This window comes from Calidris pugnax, unplaced genomic scaffold (genome assembly GCF_001431845.1).
Source record: "Calidris pugnax isolate Ruff unplaced genomic scaffold, ASM143184v1 scaffold11, whole genome shotgun sequence".
Lineage (NCBI taxonomy): Eukaryota > Metazoa > Chordata > Aves > Charadriiformes > Scolopacidae > Calidris > Calidris pugnax.
The window spans coordinates 12972118-12991357 of record NW_015090803.1 but is presented as its reverse complement, the minus strand read 5'-3'; the positions used below and the strand labels follow the sequence as shown (position 1 = coordinate 12991357).

Genomic DNA, 19240 nt, shown 5'->3' with positions numbered 1-19240 from the left:
CAAAGGCATTATCTTAGTGAATATGTAACTTACTGGAACAGAAAATGCAATATATTGTACAGAGAAGATCATCACTTAGAAACATGTAGGACGTACACTTTGGGTTTTTTTTTTCCTGCTGAGTTAGGAAAGAACCACGTGTCCTGCCAATATCCCTTTAGCAGCCTTAATGAGTACTGATTTAAAAATGTGCAGGACCTACTACAAAATTCACGTTCTGAGCTTACCTTTGGTTAAAGTGTTGATGCTGCTTAGAATATGTAGGTGGAAATAAGGGGTGTTCTGTAAGTCTGCTGTACTGTAGCAAATACGTGAACTCTCAGGCATAACTCCCCCTTTTTTGTTATCTTTTTTTTTTTATGCTCACATAGTTTCGCTATGCTGACGGGGTGGATGTCCTTTTGATGGTAGTTGGTTTGATCGCAGCTGTTGCAAATGGTACTGGACTGCCACTTATGATCATTGTCTTTGGAGAGATGACAAACAGCTTTGTGCTAAGTGGCGTGAAATCAAATGTGTCAGAAGGTAAAAAGTTAAAATTAAACTTCTTTACATACCAGTTATGGTTTGCTATTGGAACTAAGATTTATTTTTTTTCCCAGATGATGCACTGGTGCACATGTGAACAAGTATATAATGAGGACAATGCATCCTGCTGCAAATTACCCGATTGTTTTAAGCAATCTTTAATGGCTTGAGCAGGGCAACAGCAGTGTGTTGACCGTGGTATTTATGAATGAACTTCAACTTTGGTGAGATAGTAAGGAGCATGACCGCCTTCTGCACCATGGGTTATCAGGCACTGTAATTACTAGAAGTTCATAAAAACTAAATGTGTATTTGCCAAATGATTTTGCATTTTGTAAAACCCCTCTTGCAAAATAAAAACATTCAGAACCTGATGACCCTAGATTGCCATGATTTATCTTCTACATATAATACTTTTATAAATATTACTACTTTTTTTTTCCCCTCACAGATATTTCAGTAAATAGTTCCAGCTGTCCATCAATTCCAGGCATAGATATAGAAGCCGAAATGACAAAGTAAGAGACTTTGTAGTTATTCTGTTAACAGAGTATTTGGAGATTTTTCTTTTACTGTGTTATCCCTTTGAGCAGAAGCCAAACGTTTGCCTTCTCAGAAAGGTTTCCAAATAATGTATCACAGGCTTCAGTGTTTACTCTGGGGTAAATGAAGATGGGTTGTTGCTCTGTGTGTTTAACTTCTCTCAGGAGGTGCAGTGGGGTCATAGAGCCTTTTGTTCCCTTATCACAGGTTTGCTTACTACTACGTGGGAATTGGCTGCGCTGTGTTGCTCCTGAGCACCATCCAGGTGTGGACGTTTCTGATCGCTGCTACGAGGCAGACAGCCAGGATCCGGCAGAAGTTCTTTTTTGCAGTGCTCCATCAGGAGATGGCTTGGTTTGATACTACCCAGATAGGAACGCTGAACACCAGACTGACAGAGTGAGGGCTCTGCTCATTTTTTACCCCTCTAAGTATGATGTTTAAAAGAAAACTGCCATTTATCTTCTGTGGAACAGCCTAGAGAGTTTAGGGGGGGAAAAAAAAAGCAAACAACTATCACACAAACAAATCCAAACCTACAGTGTGGAATATTACATCTCTGAGGGAGAAATTCATCACCCTTTCCAGCTTCATTTGTGCAGTTTCTGTGGTACTTGCATTGGAAGGGATTTTCCTGTTCAGTGCCTGACATCAGCTTTCTAATGTCCATGAATTTCATAGGAGACAGCACTAGATCCACAGCTCTGCTGCCTCCAGCTAGTTTACTGACACTGGAAGCTCTGACACTTTATTGAATGGAAATGAGCTTGCATTTACATCCAGCCAGATCTCAGACTGGACTCCTTCCAGTCAGATAAAGTCTTTGGAGCCTTTCCATAGACTTAAATAGATTTAGGGATGAGGGCTGTGTTCCCCAAGATGCAATGGGACTACATGCATGAACACAGATATTTTTTTTCTGAATTTGAAGGTAGCTTTGGATGGAGCTGTGTCCTGAAAGGTGTAAGAGAAGCTTAGATGAAACCACTCTCAGCTCTAGTAACTGTGTGTGCTGGGAAGTAAAAATGGGGAAGGAAATTTGTATGAAAAACAGAGGTTTCTTTCAAACAATGTTTGTTCTGATAGAAGGGAGATAACTCTTGATCTGAGCCTGTAGCCAAAATTAAGAACATAAAATGCATCAGAAAGCTGAGCGGGAGGAATCAGATGTAGATGGTCACGGGGGGTGAGGAGGCTGTTTACTTGTATTGCTCTATGTGGATGTTGGATAAGGAAACTGGGTCATCTATGACCTAGTGACAGGGCACAGATATAGCAGAGAATGATGGAAAATACAGAAAGTGAGTCCTAGAAAATAAGAGGTTTCTGCTGTGTTTTGGCCGCAGAAGAGGCTAATGGTACCGTTCAGTAGCTGTGGTTAGAAATTTCCCTGTGCCAGCTAGGAAATGGCAAAGCTTCTGACACGAGGCCACACAGCACGAAACAGAGGGGGAGGGAGTTAGAATGCAAGGCATTCAAAGCTAACAAATCTTTTTTATTGTTGTTGTTATTTAAAGTGACATCAACACCATCCACGAAGGCATCGGAGACAAGATCTGTATATTTGTACAGTTTTTTGCCACATTTCTGGCAGGGATAATTATAGGATTCATCCACGGGTGGAAGCTGACACTGGTGATTTTGTCAGTCAGCCCTCTGCTTGCTGCATCAGCAGCAGTTTGGTCAACTGTAAGTGTGTGGGGATTAATAAACCAAACAAACCAGAGAAAGATTACATCTCACACACACGCAGGAAAGGAGGAGAGAATGGGAGAAACCTAGTGTGGTTTCTAAGTTGGGAGGTTGGCCCCGTGTTTACTTCTTGATTTCCACTCCTCCTGTAGCTCTTTCTCTGAGTTCCTAAATACGTACTTCCAGGTCATATTCCTTCTGTCCATATACTCTGTCCTCATGCCACGTGGCAGAGGATAATCTGTGTCAGACCACCTTTCCTCATGAAACATTTTCCTTGTGCAGAGCACTGGGGAAGCCCAGGCACACACTCATGACCCTTACTTTTAACACGAACGTCCTTTGAGCTCTTTCCATCTGCCACATATGATACCACACCTCTTGCACATAATTTACCATGTTTTGTGGTGTGCACAGGGTAAGCACCAGGGCACATACACAGCTACTGCAGACTGGAGTGACACAAATTGGTGAAATATCTGGAGAGGTTTTCCTTTCAAAGAGGAAACTACTTTCCCCTTGTGATCTGTCATAGCCACATTAATGGGTACTGCTTGTATTCCTGGGTCATCACTTACATAGAATACTAAGAAGCTTTTTCTACTGAAAGCTTTTCAAATAAGCTAGCAAGAAGAGCATAAGAAGCTGTAATGTGACTGTCTTCAATGTCTGCTCTTGCTCTAGCTTCTGAATACCTCAGCCCCCCAACCCAGAGCAGCCACATCACACTTCCCTGACCCCACAGGCATCACAGTGCATTGACTATCCTCAGCCTGACCCCACTGCTCAGTCATGAAGCTCATCTCATTTAGCCTTTCTCTTTAAGGAGGACACAATAAGAGATGGAAGCCCAGGCACACACTCATGACCCTTACTTTTAACACGAACGTCCTTTGAGCTCTTTCCATCTGCCACATATGATACCACACCTCTTGCACATAATTTACCATGTTTTGTGGTGTGCACAGGGTAAGCACCAGGGCACATACACAGCTACTGCAGACTGGAGTGACACAAATTGGTGAAATATCTGGAGAGGTTTTCCTTTCAAAGAGGAAACTACTTTCCCCTTGTGATCTGTCATAGCCACATTAATGGGTACTGCTTGTATTCCTGGGTCATCACTTACATAGAATACTAAGAAGCTTTTTCTACTGAAAGCTTTTCAAATAAGCTAGCAAGAAGAGCATAAGAAGCTGTAATGTGACTGTCTTCAATGTCTGCTCTTGCTCTAGCTTCTGAATACCTCAGCCCCCCAACCCAGAGCAGCCACATCACACTTCCCTGACCCCACAGGCATCACAGTGCATTGACTATCCTCAGCCTGACCCCACTGCTCAGTCATGAAGCTCATTTAGTCTTTCTCTTTAAGGAGGACACAATAAAAGACTTAGCTGAATCTGGGGGAAATTAAGGGCAGAGTCAGCCACTCCCATCCCCCCCTTTCCCAAAACCTTGCCTCATGCCTTGAACACAGTTCTCCTTCACCACAATACACTGTGCATACCCTTCCAGTAGGCTACAATAACATCTGGTTTTCAACTTTCCAGCTCCTGGCATCCCTTACTGCTAAAGAGCTGTCTGCTTATGCCAAAGCAGGAGCTGTGGCAGAAGAAATTTTGACAGCAATCAGGACTGTTGTGGCTTTCAATGGACAGCAAAAGGCATTAGCAAAGTAAGTTTTTGAAACAATAATTATATTTAAAATATGGAGAAGGAGTTTGACTATGGGTTGGGTTTGTGGGTTTGGTTGGGGGATTTTTGGAAGGGCAGGGGAATGGGATTCTCCCTAGTGTGGTTTTTTCTATCTATAAGTGGACAGCTCACCTGAAATTAAAGATCTGTAAATAGACCTAGTCAATGAATACAGGGTATTTTGTGTTATCACTGCAGCATAGACTCAAATTCCTCCTCCATAAGTCAGGCCAGATTTATTCAAAGGAATTATATACATCTACTGGTCATTTTTCAAAAAATAGAAAAAATATGTATTCTTTTTGTGAGACTTTAATTTCTTTTATGGCAAAAAAAAACTTTTAATTAAAAAAGGATACTGGGAAATATCAATCAGAATAGTATGTGGTACCTGTCAAATAAATGGTTTCTTTTATCCAATTTCAGATATGATGCAAACTTAGAGATGGCTAGAAGTGTTGGAGTGAAAAAATCCATTACCACAAACACATCTCTAGGTGTTTCACAATTTCTTATCTTTGGATCCTATGCACTTGCATTTTGGTATGGAACCAAGCTCACTGCTGAGGAGGAAAATTATGACATTGGCCGTGTGTTAATCGTAAGTACAGCAATGCGGCTTTGAAAAATGCCCTGTAATTTCAAGAAAATAGTTATGTAAGTGGTATATGTAATTATCTCTATTTTCTGCTTGATAAATTAGCTGTTAAAAACTCACTTGGTATAAAAAAAAACTGAAAAGAAGGTATTCACCTTACCTAGCTTTGAATATACCAAGCTTGAACAGGCCACCTTGAATTCCCACTCTGATCAATGCAGAGACAGATGTATCTGCAGAGGATTACCTTCCTCACGTGTCTTGGATGCTGTTGTAGGGCAGGATGAGCAACTTAGAGCTGGAGTTTAGGGAGCAAAGACAAGTAATCTGGACTGCCAGCAAAATTCCAACTATCCACCAGAAAGTCCTCAACATCTCATTTAGCCACAACATCTTCTCTGCATTTTCATGATTACTTGCAAGCGTTTACCGTACATTACCAGTATCTCTAAGTTGGTATTGGTTTGAGGGTATTTCACTGTCTTCTTGCTGTCAAAAGTTTGGCTACATGCTTAACTTTCATAATTCTTTTGTCTGACTCCCCAGTGTGGTCCCTCACAGCACGTCAGGTTAATTGTGTGTTGGTCCCATGACATTTTCATGATTACTTGCAAGCGTTTACCGTACATTACCAGTATCTCTAAGTTGGTATTGGTTTGAGGGTATTTCACTGTCTTCTTGCTGTCAAAAGTTTGGCTACAGGCTTAACTTCCATAATTCTTTTGTCTGACTCCTCAGTACGGTCCCTCACAGCACGTCAGGTTAATAGTGTGTTGGTCCCATGGGTGGGATTTCAGTCAAGAAACTTTGGACTAAGTATTGCAAGCCTCTTAACTTTCCTCTTTGGCAACATCTGGAAAACAACAGAGAAAGACATTTGTGGACTAAGTTTTGCAAGCCTCTTAACTTTCCTCTTTGGGAACATCTGGAAAGCAACAGAGAAAGACATTTTTTCTATTTGTAGAAGATAGGAAATGCAAAAACATCAAAAAGAAAAGCCATTCATGTCACAAAAGCTTGTGTCAGTATCTTCCATTCACCTCAGGAAAATGGGGAGTGGACAGAAGGGACTTTAAAATGCACCTTTCACTTTTGTACTTAATTCTCCTAGAAAGAGTGCATTAGAAAGACTTGGGCATTTAACAGCCAGGCACTGGTGGCTTTGTCATCACTGTTACCTGTGATGTTTCCCTCCATCTCCCACAGGTCTTCTTCTCTGTGCTCATTGGAGCCTTCTCCCTGGGCCAGGCAGCTCCCAACCTGGAGAGCGTGTCACCTCAGGAAAATGGGGAGTGGACAGAAGGGACTTTAAAATGCACCTTTCACTTTTGTACTTAATTCTCCTAGAAAGAGTGCATTAGAAAGACTTGGGCATTTAACAGCCAGGCACTGGTGGCTTTGTCATCACTGTTACCTGTGATGTTTCCCTCCATCTCCCACAGGTCTTCTTCTCTGTGCTCATTGGAGCCTTCTCCCTGGGCCAGGCAGCTCCCAACCTGGAGAGCGTGGCTAACGCACGTGGGGCTGCCTATGAAGTATATCAGATTATCAATAAGGTAAGTATCTAAGTTAGTAGAAAAGAAGACTTTCAACCACACTTAATTCCCCCTGCCTTATTTTATCATTTTTTTTCCTTTGGAAGATGTCACAAAAGCACTCAAAATCTCCTAAACCATAAAATCTATAGACACCTACCACTGAAACCCATGATATTTCCATTCATATCAAGAAAACTGCCTCTTTATTGGTTAGTATGAATGTCGGGAGGCCTGGCATGTGTATCTGAGATTTATGGATGAAGTCTTTCTCTAATATTAGACTTGCAACTCCAGAGGGAAAGCAGTAAGGCATTATGCCATTTTTTTAAAAATGCATGTATGCACAACCTGAGCTGAGCTTGGGGGGTGGCTTGGGGGTGGGAAGAGTTGGTAAGGAGGGGATTAACACTGCTATTGAAAGCTATAATAATATAAATCTGCAGTGCTGATGCTGCTATGAAAAAGGGTTTCCACATTGTTACTATCTTGATCTTGCTGCGTTACGCAGCAATTTGATATCTGTGTATATAAAATATTTTTAAAAAGTAGGACTAGAAAGGTCATGTAGAAACAGCTGCATCATTCTTCTTGATGTGAGTATAAAAATCCTCCCGTATGGGTAGCTGAGGGCCGTGATTTGGCTGCAAGATAATACAGTTAAGTTCTGCAATTACAGATTTTTCTGCCATGGATTTTGTTGCATTTGAAAATGTACTATATTTGTCAAAGTAGAACTCACAGTTAGATGTTCCCCTGCACTCAGCATCCTGTGAGTAAAACACGGCAGCTCTGCGATGGTGTACTGCAGTCTAAATCAGCAGCTGAGAAAATAAAGGAGAGAATATATCCAGATGAAATAACAGTCCAAAACGTGTAATAACCAGAAAATATTTTAAAAACCTCTTTCCAGAAACGGCTCATTGATAGCAGTTCTAAGGAAGGCTACAAACCAGACAAACTCATAGGAGAAATTGAATTCAGAAACATCCATTTCAGTTACCCATCCAGACCTGATGTTAAAGTAAGTGTTTGGTTTAGGTTAATCTACTGTACTGAAATTCTGCAACCTATGTCTGTGATATTTGTCTAATCTTTTTGTTGTACTTGAATGTTAATTGCATTTCTGTCTTGGGAGATGGGACATTATTTTTTCCCCCAATATTGCATAGAGACAAAGCTGTAGGTCTACTGCTACTGGCTACTTCCTCACCATTCTCCTCTGCTGGACAAAGCTAAGAAGGATATGTGTTGCTCCTAGTCTGAATTTCTGTGAGCAAGAGGTCAGATAAACCAAATAAGATTACTTTTTTTTTTTTTAAGACATGTCATTAAAACTTCCAGACTTTACACAGTTAAACCAGGAAGTTGCTCTTTTCAGCCCCTTAGTTGTTCTGAGTTGCTGTGATATCCCATGTGAAAAATGACCTGCGAGAGAGGCTTTACAACAATATGCCATCAAATGGATTGAAATACATCAGCCTAAATATGCATTTGGAAGTCAGATGTTATTTTGGGGCAGATGTTAAAACTGCTGTTCAATAAGCAGATGTCCCTATTCTTTGCCAACTGAACTTCCCTTAGTCCCCTCACTGTGCGGTGCTCTGCACCTCCTGTCATGGGGATTACTTTAGTGGCTGTACAGTTGATTTGACCACTCCACTAGTTTATAACCTTTTGAATACATTGATAAGGGTGAGAAGAAAATGGATTTGCTGCTGTTGTTACTTGATGAAGAAAAAGGTAGAAATAGAGATTTCAAATGTCATTTAAATGCTAGACATGCTGATTAAGTGGTGAGAATGGGAAAGTTCATGTCACTGTGGCTGTTTCCTCAGATGGCTCTTCCCACCTCAGTCACAGGAGGTCTGTCCCATCATTCACCAAAGCTATTTCCAGGACACTGGTGCTGCTGAAGGACAGACCCAGAGCTAGGCTTTCTGCCTGTCTGAAGTCAGTGCAATCCATCTCATTTCACTCTTGGCTCAGAAGCAGAAAGTGACAAAGCAGACTTAATCCTTCTTCCTAAAAATGTTGTATGAGGCTGATGAGCTATGTTGTGGGTCTGCACGCCAAATGGGAGGGAAATAAGAAATATTCTGTCATCTTTCCCAAATCTACTGAGTCAGCAGCTCTCCCTACTAAAAGTACCAATGTTACTTAATAGAGCCAGAAAGGAATCAGCAAAGATATGTAGAAGTTACCCAAAATCTCTCAAGCAATTGATGTAACACAGTGTAATCTCCTCTGTCTAGTCTAAACCAAATCAAAGAGATCTAAGGAGTCTAGTCATTGTCAGTTTTAATCTTGACAACACCTTGCCTGATAAAAGAAAGTTAGGAACAGCCTATTGGGTGGTTGTGACTATTTGCATCTGGAGAAATTATGGTATCCAGAATATAGTTCTTGCTTGATAATGCAGGCACCAGGATATCAGCTGCTTGGAGACACAAACCCTGCTTGATGTTAACACAGGGAGAGGAGAGCAATATTGCAACTATTTTAATCTCTCATTGCAAAAACATGTGTAGGCAAAATTATAAATCAGCCTGGTATAAACAAGAGGAGTTCCCATAGCAGCCAAATATTTTGGCAACTACACAGCATTACTTGTATATGACATGACATCTTTTGAGGTAAAATGTTCCTAAATGTGAAAGTGGCAACAGAGATACCATTAATCTGTAAGTATTCCCCAGGTTGCTGAGGCTGTTAACAATAAGGATTGGGATTTATTAAGGGCTTTCCACCATATACCTTGTCAAAACAGCCATTTATAGTCTAAAAATAGAAGAAAGCAGGCTTGTTTCTCAGCAATAATGTTTAGCACCCTAGAAGTACTTTTCTGTGAGATTCATAACTAAGTGTTATGCCATTATCTAAGCATTGGAAAACAGAGGAGAGCAGGAGAATGCAAGACCCTGAGCCTGCTACTAGATCACACATATTGGAGATAATGAGCTATCAAGTTTAGAGTACTGTGGCTGTGTCTATATTAGTTGATTTGAGCATGCTGGGGAATTTTCCCAGGCACTGGAATGCAATGGTCTATGCAAGGGAACTCTTAAAATGTTTCTTGGCATGAGTTTGGCCTGTTCCAGTTATCAATCTTCTCAAATAATTCCCAGGCTTGCTTTGGTAGCCAGAAGGATCCAGGAACCATTCCCAAAAGGCAGGTTGGATGTAGCCGTCCTGTTTTGAAGGCTGATACAGTTCACAAGTGTAGATGCAGGCCCTTCCATACCAGTGCCCCAGAATGTTCCCAGGTACAATTAACTCACTAGTATTGCTGTACCTTCAGACTGAGCCCCTTACCACTGCCTTGATTATTGCTACGGTTACCTTGATGGACTGTTCTCTAATCAAACTTATCAAACTAATTTTTTATTTTTTCTCTTTTCCCCCCCAGATCCTCAACGGTCTAAATTTGAAAGTTCAAACCGGGAAGACCATTGCTTTAGTTGGTGCCAGTGGCTGTGGAAAAAGCACTACTGTTCAGTTGCTGCAGAGATTCTACGATCCTGTCCAGGGAGAAGTGAGTGCCTGCAAGTGAACTGAAAAAAACTGAAAACTGAGAGCTATCAGGATAAGCACATGTTTCCCATGTTGACTGAACCTTGATTTTTATTTTTATTTCCTATTGAATTTGAGCATATCTCTGCATAGCTCAGTATTTCCACAATTTAAATTTCAAATGAACTATCTCATTCTATTGGCTTGACTTCATTATTCTCCTTCTTGCAGTACTATGCCAGAAGTAGTAAATGCCACAAATCTTTGAATATATGCAAGATCTGAATTTAAAAATATTTTCATCAACAATTGGCTTTTAAGGTTCTGTAAACTTTTTTAATCAAGCAGTGCTCTGCTGCATTTTGCTTCCTTTTCACTGAATGTAAACTAAAATCTGCAGAGTTTACCTATTTTAAATGGCTGTTTTCTTGGCTCTTTTTTCTCTATCTGCTAACCCACAACAAAAAGTTTCCATTGTTACACACTGTACATCTGCTCTACCACTGAAAATTGATCCAGTCAGTAAATGGTAAATACTTCTCATAAGAAATTTCTGAAGTAAAAAGGGAGGAAAATAAACAATATGTTTTTAAGGAAAGTCTTCTTTTTATACTTAATATTTGAAGACTGCTACTTAGTAGTTTTTACTTCTGGTTGGAACCAGATAAGCATTTCAAATATTAAACACTGAAGTATCACTACATAATTTATCAAGGTGGCTATCTATTATCAACAAAATTGTTTTTTAAACTTATTTTTTCTGTAGCTGTTCATCCCTGCCCCCATGCCTCAGTTTGCTGTTCTTCTGTCAGTGTTCATAGGACCACATTGCAGATGATCTAGGTTAAAAATAACTTTCCCTTCTTTTTTACTAATCTTGGATTATTTCTTTGATCTAATCTAAAGCACAGCCATAGAGGCAATTGTGTAGACACAACTGTGAGGGCAGCAAACTGGCACAGGGGCATGAGAACAGGGTAAAAAGTATGCCTGGTTATTGAAGGGGGAAAGAAAGAGTCAACAAAAAATCCTCCAGTGTCTTCTCTGCTTATCCTGCTTCTCACTGTTTTCTAGTTTATGCAAGGGATGGAAAAGCTATAGTTTTAACTTCTCCCCCAGCATAGTTTTCTATAAGGAAAACAAATTTTTTTTAGATATTTTTTTTGTCTTTGTAACATAGTAACAAGTCATAGTAATTAATTGAGTTATTACTAATAGAATGCATTTCCTCAATTTTGACACTTTTCCTCTCAGATTACCTTAGATGGTCAGGATATCCGGACTCTTAATGTAAAGTGGCTACGAGAAAATATTGGTATTGTGAGCCAGGAGCCTGTTTTGTTTGCAACAACAATAGCTGAGAACATTCGCTATGGCCGAGAAGATATTTCTGATGCTGAAATTGAGCAAGCAGCCAAGGAAGCCAATGCTTTTGACTTCATATCTAGACTGCCTGATGTGAGTTCATGAACTTCTTTTGAGTGTAAGAACGAAAGATCCATTTAGGCTGGTGTCTTGTTTCTGAGAGAGAGCGCGAGCATGGGAATTCAAGTTGTAGTATAACTTCCCAAAATACTCTCATAGCCTCCAGCAGCTTTCAGTTCAGGGACTTTCTGGGCTAGATATTGTGCCTTTGTTTGGTTACCCTCAAAGGCTTTGTGCCTAAATCTGGAAAAAAATGTCAGTGCCCTAACTCAGGAGAAAGGAGGCTGCATTACCATTCCTACCCATTTTATGAGGCATGGGAAGAGTTGGGCTTTTAAAGATAAGATCCCAAAAACCTTTTTCAGGAGCTGTCTGTGCATTCTATAGGAAATAGAGGGTGGAAGTAAATAAGCGTGCCCTGAACCGAGGCCATTTTTAGCAGCTGGGAGTTTGAGCTCTCCCTGTTCCTAAGATTGACAGCTTTGAGCCCTTTCCTAGCAGTATGGGGGCAGGAAGTGAGATCAGTCATTCAAAGCACATCCTCAGGAATGGATGATGATACAGCCTCCCTTTTGGTTCTGCAGTTAAAAAGATGTGGACAAAGTGCCCACCTGGGATTTGATTTCAAATTCTTCTACTACTGCAGGGACCTCAACCTCCATCTCTCAAGCATATACCATTTCTGGTGTGTCAGTCTGTTCCAAGGTTTCTTCTTGTCAGGAAGAGTTATTTGATCATATTTACTCTTAAACAGCTATATAATAAAAGACTACAGTAGACTTTGAGACTTGCCACCTTGGAGTGAGTGGCACAGCCAGTAAAAACCAAGCCTTGGCTCCAAGTGGGGTGTCTCTGGTTTAGAGGAGGCAACATTAGAGGTCCTGGTGGGTACCTATGATCCTAACCCAGTTGGAAAGCTAGGTAGTCATCAGTAAATAAAGAGATGTCTTTTATGGGCTTGTCTTGAGAAAACCCAGGGATTGGAGCACTCTTTGAGCAAGAAGTAAAGATCAGGACTTTAGAGAGCTGCAAGTTCAAAGTTAGACATGTAAAGTATGCAACGGGGGTAGGAGGACATTGCTAAGGGCTAGATGGATGGATGGATGGAGTTGCATGTTTGCTCTGCCCATACTCAACTCAGCGAGATAAATCTATGTCTTTTCTAGAAGTTGAGTATTTATGATTGCATTGAGAAGCACAGATTTCATTTGAGACATTTCACAACTTCTGTTTTTTTTTCTCCTTTCTCAGAAATTTAACACCATGGTAGGAGAAAGAGGAGCTCAGCTGAGTGGGGGACAGAAGCAGCGAATAGCTATTGCCCGTGCCCTGGCACGAAATCCCAAGATTCTTCTCCTGGATGAAGCTACCTCCGCACTAGATACTCAGAGTGAATCCATAGTGCAAGCAGCTCTCGATAAGGTAGGAGTCATCTTGTTGAAGCTACCAGTCACCACAAAAAGGTGTAACAGCACTTAAGAAAAATTAACATTCCGTTTTCAGTGCAGGTTTCCACTGGATAAAAGAGCGCTAGAAAATAAAATTTGGATAGTTGTTTCAATATCAATGTTTTAACAGGGAGTTGAAATGATCAAAATTTTACTTGGAAGTCATGTCTATTTGGTTTTTTTAGGGTTATTGCTAAATGCCAAGACACACTCATGTATAAGTGTAACTTGGGTCTCCTGCACTCCCTTCCTCAAATCACAATTGCTCATTTGCTGGTGAAATGAATGGATGGCATCTCATCAAGGCAAGGTGCAAGGACTGAATGACTTTTTTCAGGTAGATTAATAGAAATGTGTAGTATAATATTCCTAGTATTTGTTCTTCTTTGAACAGTTTCCAGAAAGCTCTTGGAATTCAGTCTTTTCCTTTCTTTACAGAGACTGAATGCAAATCACATAATAACAGCAGAGCCAGTCACAAATACTGAGTCTCTCCTCCTCTCTCTTGTCTTTTATCAGCCCCGCAGCTCCAGGGTGGACATTTTTGAGGAGCAGAGCTGTCAGAGCTCATACACGTGTCTTTGTCCCACCAGCTTACTGACCCTTCCTCACAACCCTCCTTTGTCAGCAGTTTCCACAAGGATGTAGTGGAGCCTGGAGGCTTTGATTAAAAAAGAAATTCATGTTTGGGCTGGAAGGCTTTTTCATTTATCTAATATTTATTTTAATGTATTTTTAAGAGCGAATTGAAAAATCGTGCCTTTCATTTCAGTAGTTATGCACACAGAGATGAGTTACAAGTATGGCTTAAGTGAAATACAGAATTTACCACCTTCATTACCAGTCAGTTTAAATCTGAGGTAAAATGTAGCTGTTGGTTGTATTCACATGACTGTAATGATATTGTTAGTTTTGAGGTAACACGTGGATGCAAAAATAATATTCATCGATCCAAATTTATGTATAAATGATATTATTGCTGCAAAGTTAAGCACTAAAAGATTGCCACTTCAGCCATAATTTAGCCTTCTTCTGCATGTTCTTTAATTCCGTGATCAAATACTAACCCTTTCCAGAAGTTTATTGCTTCATTTAGTGCATAACATAGAGACAGATCACTCAATTAAAGGGACTTTTCCTCATCCTTCAGCATGTTCCCAGAACACACCAAAATGAGCCCTGAATCATAATTTATTCATCTTTTCACAGCTTTTTGATGTCCCTCAGTGTAGTCCCCAAACGGGATTTACAAATTTCTTCTCACCATCTCTGAGTGGAAAAAGCAGTGCTAATATCAATCGGTATTTTCACAGCTGAGGAGCAGAGATATTAACCTCACAAACGCACGCCATTTCTGAGCAGTCATATGCAGATGCTCGTAGTCTGCTGTTTTTCAGAAAACTTTACATCTTTTAAAGCGTTTGGCTTGTTCTGATCTCGGCTCCCAGCTGCAGTGGTGAAGGCTCTGCACCTCTGCACATTAAGGCACAGGCATGAAAATGCCACGGAGATAGACATCATGTGACAGGCTTTGGGTGACTCTGATCTGTGAGAACTTGAAGACAGGTGTAGGGGAAGAATCCAAACCTCCACAGAAGTGTTCATCTACTGAACCTGTCATCTTCTTCACGCCCCTCTTCCTGTGCCCGTAATGATGTGCAACCTCTGTAGCCAGTGGTTTCCAACAGGCTCCTTGACTGGAGAATGTATTTGCTGCTTGAGGTCCCTTTGGATTTCTCCTCCTGCCCCCAAGCCACTGTCTGCTCCAGGCGTCAGCGAGGAGGCCAGATGTTCTCCAGCAGCCACAAGCTGGCCTCTGCTCGTCTGCTGCATGAGGACTGTGCGCGCCACTGGTCTGTGTGTGTGGGAGCTGGAGAGGGATGGAGCATGTAACCTGCAGATGGAGACTTCTACAGCTCTGGCTGCCAAATCCCAGCAGGCAGGTGCCTGCCATGAATGTATTAGTTGACAACTTGAGTTGCAGCTTATTTCAAAAGACTGAGCAAGAGCTTTAGGGAGTGGCTAAAACCCATTTCTGAACCCAGATGTGCTCCCCTCCTCTACGCTTTCCTGCTAAGTCTTGTCAGAAGTCATGCTAACGTTGTACATCCAAAAATATGCATGAACAGTATATAAAGAAAGTATAATTTGAGAGAAATCTAGCTGTGCTGACTGCATTTCCCTCCCATGTGTAGAAATACATGGAAACATTTTCTGGGCAACTTTAGCTCGAGCAGTTCAAGTTTAATAAAATGTCAAGTAGCCTTAATTATAGCCATCAATACATCCCTTGCCTGCCTAATAAGGCTAATGTGGTATTCTCTGCCTAAATTAAGCAAGTGAAAGTGTCCTCAGACAGGTAAACAACAGACATGAAACCAGGAAAAAAAAATGTTTGCTTTAGAAGAAAGAATTCTTTCTAAAGTTTGGATTTATTTTATATTATAAATGCCCAAAATAACTTCGTTTTATTTCTGTGCTCTTTTTATTGCCCATTTTAATGTAAACTGCTTTTGTTGGTTTTCTGTAAGGCTCGGGCTGGCCGTACCACCATTGTGATTGCTCACAGACTGTCTACCATCAGGACAGCTGACACTATTGCTGGGTTTGAGAAAGGCATCGTGGTTGAACAAGGCACACACAGTGAACTCATGTTGCAGAAGGGAGTCTACTATTCTCTTGTAATGCAGCAGGTAAGAGCAAATTTATTTATTTTCTTTCTCTGCTTCACAAAGTTGTGAAATGCTGGGATGTGGACCCGTTTTCTCTCTGCAGTTCCTGTGTGTTGTCCAGCTGGCAGCAGCTCAGTCACTCTTGTCTGGGCATGGACACAGGCTTGGAATTCTTGGGGGTTTTACCCATAAAAGTGTTTCACATTTGTACAATCTAATATGTCAAAAACATAAGCAAGTTGAAGGCACAAACTACATAATTATGGCATAACCACAGAATTGTTAGATTCCAGGTGGATTCCATAGACTGTTTAGAGAAAAAGAGAAAAGGCAAGGGGAGGGAAATCAGGACCAAATAATCTACTGCTCTGCCATTGCAGACTGAAATATAAGTGACCTATAGGCAACACTGATCACAGGACTGAAAGAGTAATAGAGGAAAAACTTTTACATCTCCCTACTCAAAACGCCTTGTGATTGTATATCCTGAATTCTCACTAGGGTTGCAGCAATAATGTTCAAGATGATGGGACGTCAGAAGAAAGTGAAGACACAGAGGCTGAGGAATATGAGGAAAATGGCAGAAATGATCTTGTGAAGAAGCTGACACTTCAAGATCACTTTGAAGAACCTGTGATCTCTGGGAGAGGCAGCATTCGAAGAAGATCCAGCAAATATAAGAGCAAGAGATGTTCTTCTAAGAAAAAGTCCTCTGGGAAAAAGAAAAAAAAAGAGCTACAGGTTGGTATTAAAACTTTAGTTTAGAATTTTAATGATAACATGTAAGGACAAACACAAAGCACATAATTTTATTTACTTTTAGATAGCTGGCTGCTATGCAACCTCTACTCTGGTGCTATTACACTCAGTACTCACCATGATGAGTATTTGTCCTAGGAATATGGGGACAATTGTGTACGTCTTAACAAAAAAATTCATTTTAGCACTATTGACTTAGTGAGGAGCTGGAAAAAACCTGTGCTGTAGATTTCTTATTTTGTACTGCTTGAACTACAGCATATTTTTTTTTGCATTAAATGTATTGGAAAAGTTGTTTGGTGGTTTGGAGGTTTGTTTTGTTGTGGTGTTGGATTGGTTTTTTTACTTGACTTTAGGACCCTTGAAGTGAAGAAATAAAATGTAAATTCTGAAGTAAAACCATGGATCCTTTCAAAACTATGGAAGCTAGGATCTCATCTGTAATACTGCATCTGATTATTTAAAATACTTATGGAAGCCTTAGTGTAATTTGTATCTATTGATATTCCTTCTCACTAAAATATAGCTTCCAACTAATATGTATTTCAAATAGTATGAAGGAGTTGGATCCATTCCTATTATCACAGAAAGGTTATGCAACTACAAAAGATCCTTTTTGTCTGTGTATTAATATTGCTGAAGACCTCAGAGGAACTAGTTGGTGTTCACACTCAAGACTTCAGTATTCATCACATTCACAAAAAATTAAGAAATCAAGAATCCAGCAGTTGGAGTTATTTCAGAAAGCTCAGACCACTTTTATGGTTGAGGCTCAGCCACCCTAATTCAGCATCCGAAACATGGGATAAAATAACCAGGAAGCAAGAGCAACTTAATCCTAATTTTGTCTCATTTCCCATGTTTTCATTTTTTGCTTTTCCAGAACCGCCCCTGTGGAGGCATAGGCACTTGAATAAATTAGTAAAGCAGAACAGGGCTTTTTTTTGTACTTCCAAAGGAGAGGCAGGCTAACTGACTGTTACATATGCCTCTTTCATGCTTTTGGTAATGATGCATAGGCTATAGTTTGCAAAGGAGAAAGATGACCTCTCTATCCACTTGTGTTACCGCCAGCCCACCAGCATTTAGCTGAACCAGAGGGATCTTTGCTCTGCTCTGAACACTGAGACTTTTAGTTCTTCATAAAGATTCAAGTGTTAGTCGCCATTCATGGTGACCAGCCCTCTCTGACTTCCAGTGAACTGTCCTGGCCTTTCTCCTGGCCTCATGACTTAGCCTTTTGTTAAGTTTTCTGCCTCCAAACTTTTACAGGGCGGCTGAAGCTCTAGGACGTGAAACAGCAAAGCTGCAGATATCCAGCGTGTTTGCTCACTCCGAGTGCACAGAGAGGGCTTTCAGCAATTTACCAAGACAGTCCACTACTCAAAGCCTAATGAACACCCACTGTCTGGGGAATTTCTTGTTCTGCAGCTTTCCAAGGAAAACTTGCAGTTTTCTCTTTCCCGTAGGAAGAAAATCTCCCTGCTGTGCCTTACTCAAGAATCTTGGCTCTCAACAGACCTGAGTGGCTGTATGTACTGGTGGGAGTGATTGCTGCTGCCATCTCAGGTGGGGTCCATCCTGCATTCGCTGTTATATTTGGAAAAATCATCGGGGTAAGGTTTTTTGGTTGTTCGGGTTTTTTTGGCAAATGGACATTGCAGTCCTGAGCCTCCCTCATGCTCAGCCAATTCTCCCTGTGTAGGACTCTGGGTGGGATTCGCTTGTATAAATTAATCCAATGAAAAATGGATAAATGTTGAAGTGACCCTCTAGAGGTAGAACCCTACGGAACCGCATCTGACCAGCAGAGGAAAGGAGGAGCAATAGTTGGAGCTGGGGGGAACAAATTAGCAAGATGTAGGTTAAATGGAAAGCTGGAGACTGTCTTCTGGCCCTCAACAGAAAGCTGACTGCAGACTTATTTCAGGATCCAGGATGCTTACTAGGAGAAATTGAAGTAGACAAGTTTCTTGAGATGAAGGCTGGGTTGTGTAACTGGCACACATTGTCTACGTACTCATTTTTGTGTTTTTTCTTGCATAGGCTTTTCAAGAAACCGATCCAGAAAAGAGGAGTAAAAACACTGTGGTGCTTTCTTTAATGTTTCTTTTACTTGGAGTGATTACCTTAGTGGCATATATAATCCAAGTAAGTGTCACTACACTGAAATGTTAGAAGTTTCTTAACTCCCCAGCAGGTTGCAGGTATAACTTGTATCAACGCGGTCAGGAGCAAAACACCAATCAGGGCTTACAAAAACACACAGCAGTGCCAGGGTTCTTCCTGAGATATGTCAGGTTTGTGGATGTCTTTGCTGTTGGTTTAAATAAGCCCCTGAAGGCAATGCAGATTCAGCATGATCGAAATCAAAGTTGAGGGTCTGGCCTTGAAAGTCAAAGCTAAGACTGAAATTTCTCATTGACAGTCTATAGGCTTTTGCCAACGTCAGTGTAAAATAGACTCTTTCCATAGCAGACAGTATGGTGTTTTTCATAGCATTAAGCAAACTCCATCATTTGCTTTCCTCTGACGACTGCTCCAAAGCAGTTCCTGCAGACTGTCCATGTCGTGAAATCCATTGGTGCAACTGCTGTGAGTGAATGTCTCTGGTAGCAGTCAGATTAGGGAGGTCAATGACTAGATAGGCTGATTTATCATCTGGTGCTGATGAGGCATAAGAATAAGGAGCTACACTGAAGCTCCTGCCGCCTTTGCCATGCTTCTTCCTTTCTGTAGGAAAATAGAGCTTCAGGTTCCAGGAATGAGAATGGCACTTTTCCCAAGACTTACGTATGCGCAAGGGGAGAGGGGGGTTGTAGGAGACTTTTT

At 40.9% G+C, this 19240-nt stretch overlaps 1 protein-coding gene across 2 annotated transcripts in view; it reads left to right on the top strand.

The window, feature by feature from the left end:
- The window catches only part of ABCB5 (ATP binding cassette subfamily B member 5), a 32996-nt gene that overhangs the window by 2022 nt on the left and 11734 nt on the right, over positions 1 to 19240 (top strand). Inside the window, exons 4-18 of one of the 2 annotated variants that reach the window (XM_014937643.1) lie at positions 372 to 525; positions 989 to 1046; positions 1279 to 1470; positions 2589 to 2760; positions 4314 to 4438; positions 4885 to 5059; positions 6499 to 6612; positions 7505 to 7615; positions 10001 to 10126; positions 11359 to 11562; positions 12781 to 12951; positions 15509 to 15670; positions 16151 to 16390; positions 17878 to 18024; positions 18455 to 18559. In XM_014937643.1, coding sequence (XP_014793129.1) covers positions 372 to 525; positions 989 to 1046; positions 1279 to 1470; positions 2589 to 2760; positions 4314 to 4438; positions 4885 to 5059; positions 6499 to 6612; positions 7505 to 7615; positions 10001 to 10126; positions 11359 to 11562; positions 12781 to 12951; positions 15509 to 15670; positions 16151 to 16390; positions 17878 to 18024; positions 18455 to 18559 — 2256 coding nt within the window. Of the gene's footprint in view, positions 1 to 371; positions 526 to 979; positions 1047 to 1278; positions 1471 to 2588; positions 2761 to 4313; positions 4439 to 4884; positions 5060 to 6498; positions 6613 to 7504; positions 7616 to 10000; positions 10127 to 11358; positions 11563 to 12780; positions 12952 to 15508; positions 15671 to 16150; positions 16391 to 17877; positions 18025 to 18454; positions 18560 to 19240 lie in introns of both variants that reach the window. The other variant, XM_014937642.1, reaches the window with a different exon arrangement.